At 42.2% G+C, this 13,580-nt stretch overlaps 1 protein-coding gene across 3 annotated transcripts in view; it reads right to left on the reverse strand.

The window, feature by feature from the left end:
• DOCK1 (dedicator of cytokinesis 1) overlaps nt 1-13,580 on the reverse strand; it is a 323,968-nt gene that overhangs the window by 46,830 nt on the left and 263,558 nt on the right. For all 3 annotated transcript variants that reach the window (XM_075504339.1, XM_075504341.1, XM_075504340.1), the window contains 2 exons: nt 10,583-10,702; nt 1,661-1,750 (listed from right to left, as the gene is read on the reverse strand). In XM_075504339.1, the coding sequence (XP_075360454.1) occupies nt 1,661-1,750; nt 10,583-10,702 (210 nt within the window). The remainder of the gene's footprint in view (nt 1-1,660; nt 1,751-10,582; nt 10,703-13,580) is intronic.

The raw sequence follows: 13,580 nt of genomic DNA on the forward strand, positions 1-13,580 counted from the left end.
ACGGGAGTGTGAATTTTGATCTTTGCCTTATGAGGGATAAATGCCCAGTGCACGCTGGTACTAATTTTTGTGACATCTCTCCCTGTTTCTCCTGTCTGATAAAGAGCAGGTAAACTCAGCTGCTTGACCTGAGAATTGCAAGTTTTGGGTTTCCCCTATTAGAAGAGGGAGAAACTCCATTTCCATATGCAGATGCACCGTACCTGGTTTATACCACTGCCTCTCCTGGAGTTATGTCACTTAATGTAAAGAATGACATATTTACTGTGCAAGAGAAATGGGGAAAAAATACGTAACTCAGTATTATTTGCCATCAGCTACAATGTACAAAGTGCAAATTCAGACTTCTGCTCCAAAAATGGACAAAGTATGGTAAGTAAAGAGTGGTTGCCTCCGTGACAAAGCTGTTCATGTTCCCATGTGCAAGCATAGAGGAGATGGAAAATTAAAAATGAGGGACTTGGAGAGTAGCTACCCACTGGTGAATAATTGTATCTGACACAGGAGAATCATTCTAGCTGAGGAACAATTACCAGATTCCTTTTATATTGAAATGAAGAATTTTCTCTATTGAACGCAGCCCTGCTGACAGCGGTGCAGGCAGCAGGCCAAGGAAGACTCTTCTGGCATACCACAGCACCTGAGAAACGCTCTATGTATACGTCTTTTACCTCCTGCAGTACAAAGCAACGTGAAAGCGGGCTCCAGATTCGTCAGGCAAGTCAATACAATCAGTCTGTCGCTAAAAACAGTCAAAATGCCACAAAAGGAGGACCATCAAAAAGGGATGTAACTTCAGCTCTAGGGAGCTGGAGGACAGAACCATGGACAAAGCAAAGAACATGTAAAGGAGTGAAGAAACCATAAAATTGAGAGGAGTGGTATTTACCTTTATTCTTTCCTCCCCAAGAAAGGAGATTCTGGGGAGATGGGGACGGAGATGCTTCTGGGGAGATGGCTCCTAGCCATCCTCCAGCTGAGCGTCGGTGTCAGCGGAGAAATGACACCGTATTAATGCCCAGCTCTGACAGACTGGGATAAAGCAGATAAACAATTCACAGAAATTAAGGACGATGTACGCCGGTGAGTGCAAAGGTAAAACGTATCAAAAACCTGAAAGTCAAGAATTTTCAGAACCAAACTGGAATCAAGTCCCAGCTCCTGTGCACATGGTTGAGAAGTTAGGAGGGACAGTGACAGCTGCCATTTATCTCTTTGGAGAAGAGCAGGAGGAAAAAAATGGTGCTGGCATAATGAATGGGTAACGTCAGGGCAAAAATAACTGCCTCTAGACATGAATGCTTGGGGATTATTCATACCTAAAAAAAGAAACGTGAATATGGAAAGACACTTGAGAGAGAATGGGCATTTTTTTCATGTTTCCATTTATATTTAAATTCCAAATTTCCTTTTATACCTCAAATAAATCAGCTTAACGTTACCGAAATATTTTTCTTTCAGCTAAAAAAAAAAAAATAATTCAATCTTTTTCGGGCACTCCAGTGGTAGCCAGTTAATCAACATTTGTCCAACAAAGCCAAAGGGGGCATCTATTTCTGCATTTTACTGTCATAAGAGAGATTTTCAATGTAATTTTAAAAGCTTAGAAATTAAATTCTGAAAAAATTGTTGCACTGTCTATGTCATTAAAAAAACCTACCAGCAGTTCACTGAGTTGTTCATAATCAAACATTTCATTTTCATACTGTTCTGCAAGTTCTTTACCCAAGGCAATGGCCTCTTCCCACATCTGTTGAAAAAAAAACAATCACAAAACAACAACAAAACCCCTGAATAACATACCTTGGTTAAACAACAACATTGGAATAAAATAAATCTTAATAAAACACCACAAAACGCATTGTGTCACATGCCTGAAAACACTGTGCATCCCACGTGCCAAACAGCTGCGGCAGCAGTACCCACATGTCTCTATTTGATGCAAACCAAGTAAAATGATCAAATTGCTTCCGAAATAAAATGATTCCTGCTAGCCCAACTAGATAGCCAGTAACGTGTAAACACGGCCTGCCCACAGAGAAACCCAGAGCCTAGGACTTTGGATAAATGCTGTTGATTGGTTATAGTTCATTATCACCTCCCTCTCCCTCTAATATCTATAATCTATATTAGACAGGACAGGCAATTTGCAGATATTGCTTTGAACAAATATTCATTATATTTCCATTGGTTCTTTTCCCTCTCTTTGTTCTTCAACCATGAAATTCAGCAGCCGTCTCAACTGACCCAAAGAAATTTAACAATATCCTTCAGCTCTTCAGAAGCCAAAATCTTAATGAGGAGCAGCAAGAATGTTTTTAAATGTGTATTTTTCTTTTTTTCCTACTCTAAAGAACCACTCAAACCCAAAAAGATGCTTAAATTAGCACACCAGGCTATCTCAGATCAAACCTGATGATCTGCCTCTGCTGCTGAAATTTGGCTGGCACTGCTGACCTCACTTTATTAAAAAAATGAGATTTGGAATGAGTTATAAATCCATTTGGTTTGTACTACCCTTCATCTTAAATTTAAATCCCCTGTCCACACCACCTAATTCGCCTCTCAGCATCAGCCACATGTTCCTTGCCCCGGTGAAATACCGAGACGGCTGCCGCTGCAAAGAGCAGTGGGATGAAGGAGGGCTGAGGAAAAGGGCTGGACACACGCTTCCCCATCGCTCCACGAAGACATCCACCTTTGGGAACGAAGAGCTTGAGATGAAGCACCGCAGCTTCCAAAGGCGGTGGGAGCTGGATGCCGGGGAGCAAGAAGGGGAACGGTGCTCCCGGGGAAACCTTCACGCACACAGCCGACTCCTGCATGCATCCCGCGCAGACCCCCCACACCCACCCACCTTAACCCACTGCGGAAATAAGAAATATTTTACCCCCCGAAAACCGAAAGCCTCCCAAAACACACAAATGAAATCCCACCACTCAAAGCCCCAAATCGATGTCGGGTGAATTTTATTTGTCTTTTCATCTGCAAGTTGAAATCACTTTTATTAGTATTTCAGGAAAACTTGGAAAAAAATAAGACTTTTAGGAAAATCCCTAGTTGTAGACGTTGATTTAAAAATGAGTAAAACATTAAGGGTTCATACGCTGTCTGTATGACCGAGACTGCTGCCAGCACCGGCCGAGTCGTCAAGCAGGGCTCAGCCACCTGTGATTTAGTGGCACAAACACCAGATTGGGACCTAGAATATCTTTTTTTTCCCTAGGAATCGGCAATTTGGAGCCCAGCCGCGCTGAACACTCCGTAAGCCTTCCCCCACCTGTAACACGCCAATGGCCCAAAAGCAAGACGTGGCTCGGGTCCCACCGGTTTGCTCTCCGTTCCTCCTCCTCTCTGGAAACGAGGAGCCGATTTCCAAGCGGAGGGCAACTGTCCCACAAACCCCAGGATGGACTGAAAGATCGTCCAGGCAGACTGAGAGGGAAGGGACGGAGAGAAGCCGCCTGAAGAGGCAGGGAGCTGCCGACAGTGGAGGAGATGAGGAGCTGCAAAAGGGAAAACAGCTACAGGAGATTGCAGGGAGAAAGGACGGAGATTTATGCTCTCGAAGTAAGAGAAAATAAGGGCCAGAAACTACACTGGTATCGCTGAAAGAGGGATAAGGAGCTTTTGAGTCCTAAAGAAAACCAACGGGCAGATGCGTGGGCAAACGGAGACCGAGCGGTGACCTAACTGAAGACAGAAAGGTGATGGATGCTCACGAGGGGTAGAGCACGGTACCTACACTAACGTCTCCTTACGGCTCCACGTGATGTTCTACCCCTTCTCATGACTCTTCTGATTTCTACAACAGGGTTCATAATGCTATTTATCTAGGGAAGAGGGCTGGAATGAGCACGAGTTACCTCACGTTTGTAAAGTGCCTTGAAGATTAAAACCGCATCAGAACGACTAATTACAATCACCGTAATGAGGGATCACGTCTGCAGGAAATCACAAGGCAGTTTCTACACTCTGCAACGCAATTTTTGCAAATGGAAGGATCTGAATGTTTTTATCTGCATTATGTATCTAATCTAGAATGATGATACAGAGCATTTTTTTATTTCTAAACAAAAATTAACACGAGTTTAATAGCAACGGCATATTTGCAGAAAATGGAGTGCATTTTCACATACTAGGCTGAGTTAATTTTGACTCAGTAGAGCAATATACTACCAATTTATAGAAACTAAACTAATACTCAGTTGTTTGGTAAGTCAGCAAGTGAAACCTTTCAAAATCACTTAACCTTTCTTCATTTTGACTGCCACTTTCTTTGTAACTTCAGTCATCCATAACTTCTTCTGCACATTTTCATTTCAAAGCAAATGGCATTACCATAATTTTGCTCCAGATTTAACCAGTCCCTCTCCAAAACCGAAGCACTCCTACTCTCTTTTCCGTTGTGAAAATATTTATAGATGATGTCAGGCAAACAGCTTTGGAGCTGAACAAGACTGGAAATAAATGGAAGCCTAAATAATTTTAGATTTGCATCAGCACTGTAAACAAACTCATTCAGTTCTCCCGCTGCATCCCGAATAAGCACAGACATCGCGCCGCATCCCAAAGCACGTCCGGCAACTTAAAGCTCGGTACTAAGGCCGTATGCTATTGCATGCAAGCTAATTACACCTGGCTGTCAAGAGGCAGGGGATCCTGGAGAGCGGAGGGGAGGAGAGGAGCCGAGGGGGCCGAAACGCCGTATTGGTATGGCTCAGCGTGAGTGCCATCGTGCCGCCGCGGCTTTGCAGCCCCCGGGTCACACCGCAGCCAGCCTGTCCCGGATTGTCACTGCCGTCTATACGGCTGCAACGCCCAGGAGCCCATCCAAAGCAGACCTGCGCTGCCGAAGGCACCGTATACGTGTAAATGCCTGTAGGTAGCACCAATGATGGCTTTGGCAGAATTAAAACTTCTTTGTGATTCTTTTTTCCCCCCTTCCCATCCTTGTCAGTCGAGACTGTAAACACTCCGGAGCGGAGGCTGCGGTTCCGTTGCGCCTCCCTCAGCCTGATCAAACCCTTTACATGGTACTGGACGTAAATATTAATAATGAATTTTATAAATGTTTCAGAGCCTTAAAAAATGAATCCTCAAATTAACTATGACATAGGTTTAGTTCATCTCCAATATACACGCAGTAATCGCACAATCCTAGCATTCTTCCATTCTAATATCCATTCCCCTATCTGTAAGTGGAGATGAACAGGAAAAAACAGATATTATGACCAACATTTGTTTCCAGCTTAAATTACTGGAATTACTTTAAAAATTCTTTAAAAGTTAGTTTACAAGTTATAGTGCTCATATTTTGTGATATTAGTTTTGATGGAACACGTCCAGGTATAGGTAAGAGATAACACCTACTCTTTTTCTATCATACGGCAAATACACGATACAGGTGCCTCCCCGTGGGAAACGATTCCTGCAATTTTTGCCAGCCTCTAACCTGGCCCCTCTCCAGCCAAGGGATCTGTCTTAGAGAAAAGCCAAGCACCTACTTCTTGTTGCTACTACCTCTCAAAACCCCCACTCCGCTCCAGCACCTCTATTTTGAAATCCAATTGTCCGGTTCAATCCTCCGAAGGAACGCCATGCACTTGTATTATAAGAGTCAATTTGTGAAATGTCAAGCGCCCCGGCCTCCAGAGGTCCACAAGTCCGTCAGCCACCCGGCTCTGCCCTCGGCCGTTTGTGCAGCTGGACCGCAACACCTGCAACGGCCCCGCAAACAAACCCAAAGCTGGGAATTTTTCCAACGCCGTAACAGAAGCGGGAACGGTGCGTTTAAAATCCCCTGCACAACCCGCTGAAAAATTTCTCTGTTTACCACAGAGCAAATTTATTCAGGTGAGGACGGCATGGCTGTGGCAAAGGATCCTGATAAATGAAATCTCTATTCCTGAAGGTCAGTAACTCCCAATCTGCTGCCTCGCAGATCTCCTGCCTTGGAAGGTTTCCCAGGTTTGCCCAGGACATGGCAGGTCTTCTGCAGGAATGAGCCGTATGGGGAGCTACTACACAGGATTTGTACGATGTACAACTCATTAATGCGAGAAACAATTTATCTGGAGAGTGTACCAGAGAGAGACGCTGGCGATAGCGGAAGGAAAATGCTTCTTTTATACTGAAGGTGTAAGAAAAATGCGTAGAGCCTAAATTTAGTTGTGTAGACACGAGCTGCAAATTGTTATGGGAAAAACTTTGAGGATGCAGAAGGAGATCTTTTTAGGGAAAACCTAGCAATTTAATTTACTTTTGAAGCTGGACTGCTTGTTGCCCAGAAAGAACTGCAGCATCCCATTCAGTTTTTGAGGTTCTTTAATAGCAGCAAAGGAGGATCTTAGGATATTTCTTAGCTCCTGCTGCGTTAACGGTCAGTAAAAATGAAATAATCTAGGATAAGAATATTATCGTGCAATATTCTGATGTATGAGGGACATTCCAAGCTGTTTAAATTTCAGATAGTGTTAATTCACCATCAGGTAAGCTTAAAGTTTTAAATAAAATGTTAAAACGCAGTATTTCTCTATTGCTAGTATCGCATTCAAGACGTGTAAGATGCAGCCACGGTTGGAAACCCTTTCAAACAACTTGCTATATTCCTTTGGAACACGGTCAAACACCGTACCTTTCCTCTCTGAAGACTGCCTCTGCCCTTCACAGCTCTCAGGACGGGCTCACGGTCTGACGGGGGACGCGAGCTGGCCATGAGCCCCGCGCTGATTTTTGGCAGACAGGTGAATGTCACCGCTATCGTGCTAGATGGAAGCAAAAGCCATTTGATGCCTTCCCATGAGCCAGAAAAAAGACATTTTAAGCCAAAGCACGGCATTTACTGTGTAGTTTCAAATATTTTGTGTTTTGTGGCTCCAGTAAAACAGTAAAAGCTTTTTTCTGGGGGGAGGAGGAGAGAGGGGGAAGGAAGGAGGAGAGGAAAGAAATGAGCAGTGTGCATTTATTTATTTTTTTCTCCCCAGGACCAACGCTTTCAATTTATGAAGGAGCAGTGGAAAACACGTACTGATTTATAAACTGCGGCATCCACTGGCAAACTCGAAACACGTTGCTGTTTGTACATTTTACCGTGCAGGAGGAAGAATGCTGCCGCTTCCTTACGGCTCCAGAGACCACACAAGCCTGTTTAAAAATAATATCTCATTTTTGTCAACGACACGAAGTATTTCTTGGCTTCAGTAGTTCATTAGCATTGACTAACATCAACTGCTCCACATGGGCAAAATTTCACCCCCTTCCCTCAACATTTTATTACCGCCACTATTTTTCCTTCTCATCCTGAGATACTCTAGCCTACCAATTTTCAGTGAAGTCCCTGGATTAAGGGCTTTGTTGAAAATTACAAAGCTTCAGCAAAACACAGAAAGAGCAAACACTTCAGAGCAGTTCAAAGGATAGGTTAGACTGCCGTGATAAGTGTAAGGATAAGGCTTTTAAGGGCAAAAGCCAAGAGAGATGGAGATGAGACTGGAAAGTGCAACGCAGTGAAGAATAATAATCTAGGAGAGAAAACTATGCGTATACTAGGGAAACTTGGAAGTGACACCATTTCATTTTGGAAACAAGGAGCTTAGAAGAGTAATGAAAAGTATTACTAATAAGGAATCAAATCCGTGAAGTCGAAGAACAGCAAAATGCAGAAGTTGTATCTGAAAATGCTGATTTACTAAAGGTGAAAGGTGTACTTCGCCTTTACACAAGAGTGGTTTAAGGACCAAAAGTCAAATATAAGTAAAAAAGCAAGCTTCCTAAGAATAATGTATTAGAAAATAGAAATCAAAATGAGGAACCTTAAATGGATCTCAAACTACAAATAACAGGGATATTCATGGTGAAGGCTAGTATTCTATTCTCAGCCAAAATGAGATGCCCACACGCCTGCTTTCAGTGCAAGCCCACACTCCGTATTATTAAATTACAAATTTCTCAGGCACTTCTGGTCTAGAAGTGAGAGGTCCGCTCCATTCCAGTCTGTGTATGGAGGATGATACCTTCCTCTGAATTAATCTCACCATGAATGCTAACATTTAGGGAATAAGCCTCATGGTTGCTCTTCACGTGAAAAGCGCACTGCGCGTTCCTCTCGGGAAATTACGCCGCTAAGAGAAAGGGATCATGATTTTTGAGAGGCTGAACTACGCCATCCTTTAACAAAAAAAAGCCAATCTTTCAAACCAAGTGTCACCTTTTAAGAAATGCTTCTCCTCCATCTGTTCTACGTCATGTTTCTAACCACGTCTACCTCCCCTCTCAAGCCCACTGCTTCCCATCAGGCAGGCTGGAGTGAAAGAGGCACAGTCTCACCCCAACTTTAAAACAAAACTCCTGAGCTTCTGTAAAAGCCTGGAAGTAGCTCTACAGCTGCCCAGGGGAAAATTACCTTCTTTTGATATCTCTTGTTAACCTTACAGGAAGAAAAGGCAAAGCAGTGGGATCAACCCCGAGTGAATTGCCAGGTAGACACAGCTGGGCAATGACGGTAAAAAAAAGACAAAGTGGTTAGTATATTGGTACAGTCTTCTAAAAATGCACAGCAAATACTCTTTCAGATGTGTTACCAATCATGGAATGGCATAGTTAAAAGAGCTGCTGGACTACATTTGCAAATTGCATAGGTAAATGTAAGCAGTTGATTTAACCTAATGTCAGGACATCCCAAATGAGAGGATTAACTTAATTCTACATGGAAACCTCAACTTTGAGCTTCCTGACATTTGAAAATTCATGTAAGACACTCATATTCTCAGTGTATATTGATTTTTACTTTTTTTCCTTTTCATTGAACAATACGAAAATTTATCACTAACTGGAGTGACCAGAAAATGAGAGAAGAAATATCCGTAAAGAGGAAAAAGCGCTTTGAAAATGAATCGCCTCCTCACACGCACAAAAAAATCACACAGGAGTCCTATGATTTAAGTTATGCAAAGGAATACGAATAAGTAACCACAGCAGTCCCTTTGATATCACTGTCCACCAAAAATTTTAGAATAATGAAGATTCAATTGTTTAATCTAACTATGAGGGAAAGCACAGCATTTTCAGCGCTGTTTCTTTTGAAGGCAGGCAGAGCCCTCGCTCCTTTCTAGTTGTAAAATCGGAAAAAATTAAGAATGGTTATTCAGCCTAACACCGGTCTCTCAAGCGTGGATGCCGTGCTGTGTAACGTGGCGCAGGCTGAAAAGTAAGCAGCGGGTATTTTGCCTGCTGTTTATATAAACAGCTCATTAGTGCTATCAGCAGAAACGGGCCGGTACGACTTTAAGACAGGCTGTTTTCAACACAGACGTACAGGACTCCGCAGCTTTTAATTTATAGCTAAAATGCATTGGCCTGGCGCTCAGAAGACCAATTCCCACTGCCTGTATACTAGCGCCATAAAAGACTAACTGTGAAGCCATAAAGACGTAAACCAACAAAATAAAAACACGCGACTTCTGGCTTTTCCTTTCCAGAGAGGAATGGAATATGAAAATATACTTTTAAATCAGCTATGACCCTAATTCTTACGAGGTTCTCCTCACCCGCTGTCAAGGGGTTAGTAAAAGCTTTTTGGGCAGCAGAAGCATGCTGTGGAAAGCAATGCTAGCCGCTGCACGAGCACCGAGGCACCCAGGCAAGCCCCAGCCCCACGCGGCCTGTTTGGGCAGCCCGGCTCTATCACAGTCTAGACTTACCAGTTTTTTTTAGCATCATTTATTAACAACTTCTAAATACTGCATTAAGATAAGGTATAAAATTTGACCTTTTAAGCAAAGTTTCTATCAAAATACTAATCTGATTCTGCTAAAAACTTACTTGGAAAACATGAGCTGGTTGGATAATATTTAGTTCTACCAGAAAATGACATTTCTGTTTGCACTACATTTATGCAACAGAGATTGCTTTTAAAAACCCTAGTTTACGTTTCTGAAATATTCTGACAAAGAGGTCTCTGCTTCTATATTTAAACATTTTGTGCATGAAACATCCAAACACGGATACATCCCTACATCTTCCTGCCTGCCAAGTCAAACCCCTTCATCTGCGGACAGGTAACACCAGCACCCTCCCCTTCCCACCATGCCATGCCAAATGCAAATTCGTCTTACAGTAAAAGATGCAATTGCAATGAAATGGTCTCATCTGAGAATATTTCTGCCTTCTTACAACATGAACCACAGACACCCGTTCTCTGAGGGAAATACTTTGTGTACACGAGAAAAAACAAGGGTAGCTGAAGGAGTGCATTAGCTATTGCAATTGCCAGAAGAAGTAAGTCCCCCAAATTACATGCATCACTTTTATTTTCTCCATGGCATCATATACACATGTATTTACCCTTAACGCAGCAGTTAGAAATGTACCATTGATTTTTGGTTTTTTACTGGTTTCTTTTTCAGTATTATTATCTTTAAGTGCTAGCTGGTGGACCGTTTACATAAAGCATTCCAAATAACTTGTAGCAAGTTTAAAGCTCCCTGAAGGTCACTTGACGCAAATTATGTTTACTATTCAACTTATAAGTTAGAGAGAAAGGCAATGAAACATATTTGGACTTTTTTCTTCCTTTTTTTACCTTGCCCTTGTCGAAGTAATGGATAATTTCTTGATATAGCTGATCTTTCAACTGTCCTTGAGTAGCAGCCTGGTATCCATCCCGCTGGGTAAGATGTGCTGCACATGCTTCTTCTGACCACTAAATTACACAAGAAAGAGGGGAAAAGTGAAAGCAAATCAAAAGTTACGAGATACGTCAGTAAAATTCGGCTAAAATACACACTTTTTCTTGAAAGAAGTGGTACCACAGCTAAGGCACTAACAAAGATTTTTTTTTTTTTTGGCGTCGTGTACTTTGATTCCTTGGGCACGAGGACCGTTTATTTGAATGCTGTAATTGGAGGCTAATTACATATATCAGCTGGAAGGAAGTTTCTTGAGGTGGCTTCCTCTCCTCAGTGAGTTTGATGAGGCTGACCTTGGCCTGCTGATGGGTACAGCCTGCTAGATGCATAACGAACACGAGCAGATTTATGTTGAGAGAAGCCCCGAAGCCAAGATACATCAATGCAAATGGAAAGGACTGTAGGCACAGAAATTAAATGGCTAAAATTCATAGAGAACATCTGGGGGCACAGAAAAGCGCAACTAACTTTATCCAGCCTGTCTGCAATCAGTAGCTCTTGCTCCTCCAGCAAATGCCTAGCGGATGAGGAGCAAGGCGCAGATATTAAATGATATTAAATTCCTCCCAGACCTGAGAGGACCAAGCAATTCCCTACAGCTTTCTCCTTTCCACCTGCATATTCCGGGGTCCATTAAGGGACAGATGCAACTGAAACCTCTGGACTCCAGCATCCACATCGCCTCTTCTTCACCTCCCTTCTCTCCTCCCACTAATATTCCCTACGATCTACCTGGGGATGAGACAGTACTGGAGCCTTTTCCCTAGACAGGATACTAATACTATATCCTACCCTTCCATAGCTATCTATTTTCATGACGCTAGGAGGAAATTAATACCTTAGAGACTCACAAACCTCTATCAAATCAAATCACAAACCTCCATTAAATCAAATGAAACTTCTCATAGATTGAAAAAGAGACAGGGACAGGTGCTCCAACAGGACTTCTTGCCTTAAGAAACCAAGTTCTACAACTAAATTAATTAAAGAACTGTTCACTTTCTTCTCTGAAAATCAAAGTTACTGTAGCAGGAGGACTGCCCACAGAAATGAAGTGGTATAACTTTGAGAAAAGAAGAAATTCAGCCAACGATCAGCAGCTCACAGGTTTATTCACAGAATTGCTGTTACATCATCCAGTTCTACCTCCTATATGTTATTACATTTCACCCAATTACTTCTTAATTTGGCCAAAATGTTTGTGTTTGGCTAAGGTAGCCAACTTTGACACCTTTGTACCGCAAAACTGTGTTTCTGAGCAACACAAACCTCATGCAGTCTGCAATGCAGCGGCATTTTTTTCAGCATACGAAGAGCCACTCTCTTTTGTTAGTTTTGAACATCTTAATTTTGACTAAAGGGGTTAAAAATAAAACTAAAGCCTCTTTTCTTAAGTGTGCTTAATCAGCTTGCAGTGATCTGGAGAAAACGATGGTGGCTTTCTCTCCACAGACAGCCTTCTCACAAATGTAAAGGTGAAATTCTCGACAGCTCTCAGTCTTGACCTAAAGGGGATCCCATTAGAATCAACATGATGAAATACATGCCAATGATAAGTGACATTGAAAATCCTGTCCTCAAGGTTTGAAAGAAAAACTCAGCTGTCTGAAGTTACACACACCACAATATTGCTGCTTCTCAAGCAATACTGAACTCCGTCCACTGCTAACTACTGGTACTAACAGGATATTGTATCAGACAGATCAATACACTTCTATAATAAGATGCCAAAGAATGCCAAACTCTAACGTAATTATATTTATAAACAAACGCCCACTTAGTGGCGAAAACCTGCAACAAATACTACCCTTACATTTGCCATCTTCTATCAGTTTGCATTATAAGAAAAGAAAACTGGGTATTTCTTTCCAGTAAATTAAAGGAATATATTAAGATACTCATCCGGTCTCGGAAGACATTCTGTAAGAAAACCCCAAATTGGCTAAACTCTAATTTAAGGTCACATAAAGCATATTGACTAGCAAGTTCAAGCCATAAGAGGTAAAAGTTTGAGTGACATTTTATGGCACGGTTCATTCCATCATTTTTCCAGAAACCGCACCACCTGTGCAAGGGAACGAATGCTTTACCTTGTCTAAAAGGTTCATTCATGCAAAGCGTGATGACCAAGTATTGCACAATTTGGCAGTCTTGTTTTACGTCCCTCGTGGGAATAAGAGAGATCTTCAGAGCCAGAGTCAGCGAGTTACTCACTCGAGCTTCTACCCACAGGCAAGCGGCTGCACGGGCCCGAGTGACTGAAGGTGTCAGAGCCATCTCCTCACGTCTTCACCGCTCTGACACACCTCTCAGCACAGAAAATTTCATTACCAAAGAAGTGACTGCATCCAGCAGGCTGGGTCCAACAACTGCCCCTGCTTTCAATAATGAATAAAGCTATTGCTACAGTGCTTTTGCACTCCAGATGAATCTTGCTGATGTTTTCTTGTCTAATAACCCTTTATTTATTTTAAAATACAGTAAATATGTTTCAAAGTGTCTTAATTTAAATTTCACATGTACGCTCTGCATCATACTTAGTCTTATTATAGCTTGGATGCAGTTTACTCGGTTTTGAGGTATGAATAATTCTCAGTGCAGCCGTTAAAAGCATTTCATTTACCACCTTCCACTTTTCAACACAGATATTTTACACTCATACATCGTTTGGGATTGCTTAGATTAAATCAAAGATTGCTAAGAACAATGAGCTGCTTAAAATGAGAAGATAAATTTCCTTTACGAAATGGGGTACCATTAGCATAGCTTCTGTAAATAAACTGAAGGCTTGCAATAACCCAGAGGTTGCAGTAACCCAGAAGGTTGCAATACTCTCGCCATGGGCATGAGAAGGAGATCAAGGGGAAAACGCAGACCTCAATTATTCCTTCC

The sequence above is a fragment of the Mycteria americana genome, chromosome 6, assembly GCF_035582795.1.
Source record: "Mycteria americana isolate JAX WOST 10 ecotype Jacksonville Zoo and Gardens chromosome 6, USCA_MyAme_1.0, whole genome shotgun sequence".
Classification (NCBI taxonomy): Eukaryota; Metazoa; Chordata; class Aves; order Ciconiiformes; family Ciconiidae; genus Mycteria; species Mycteria americana.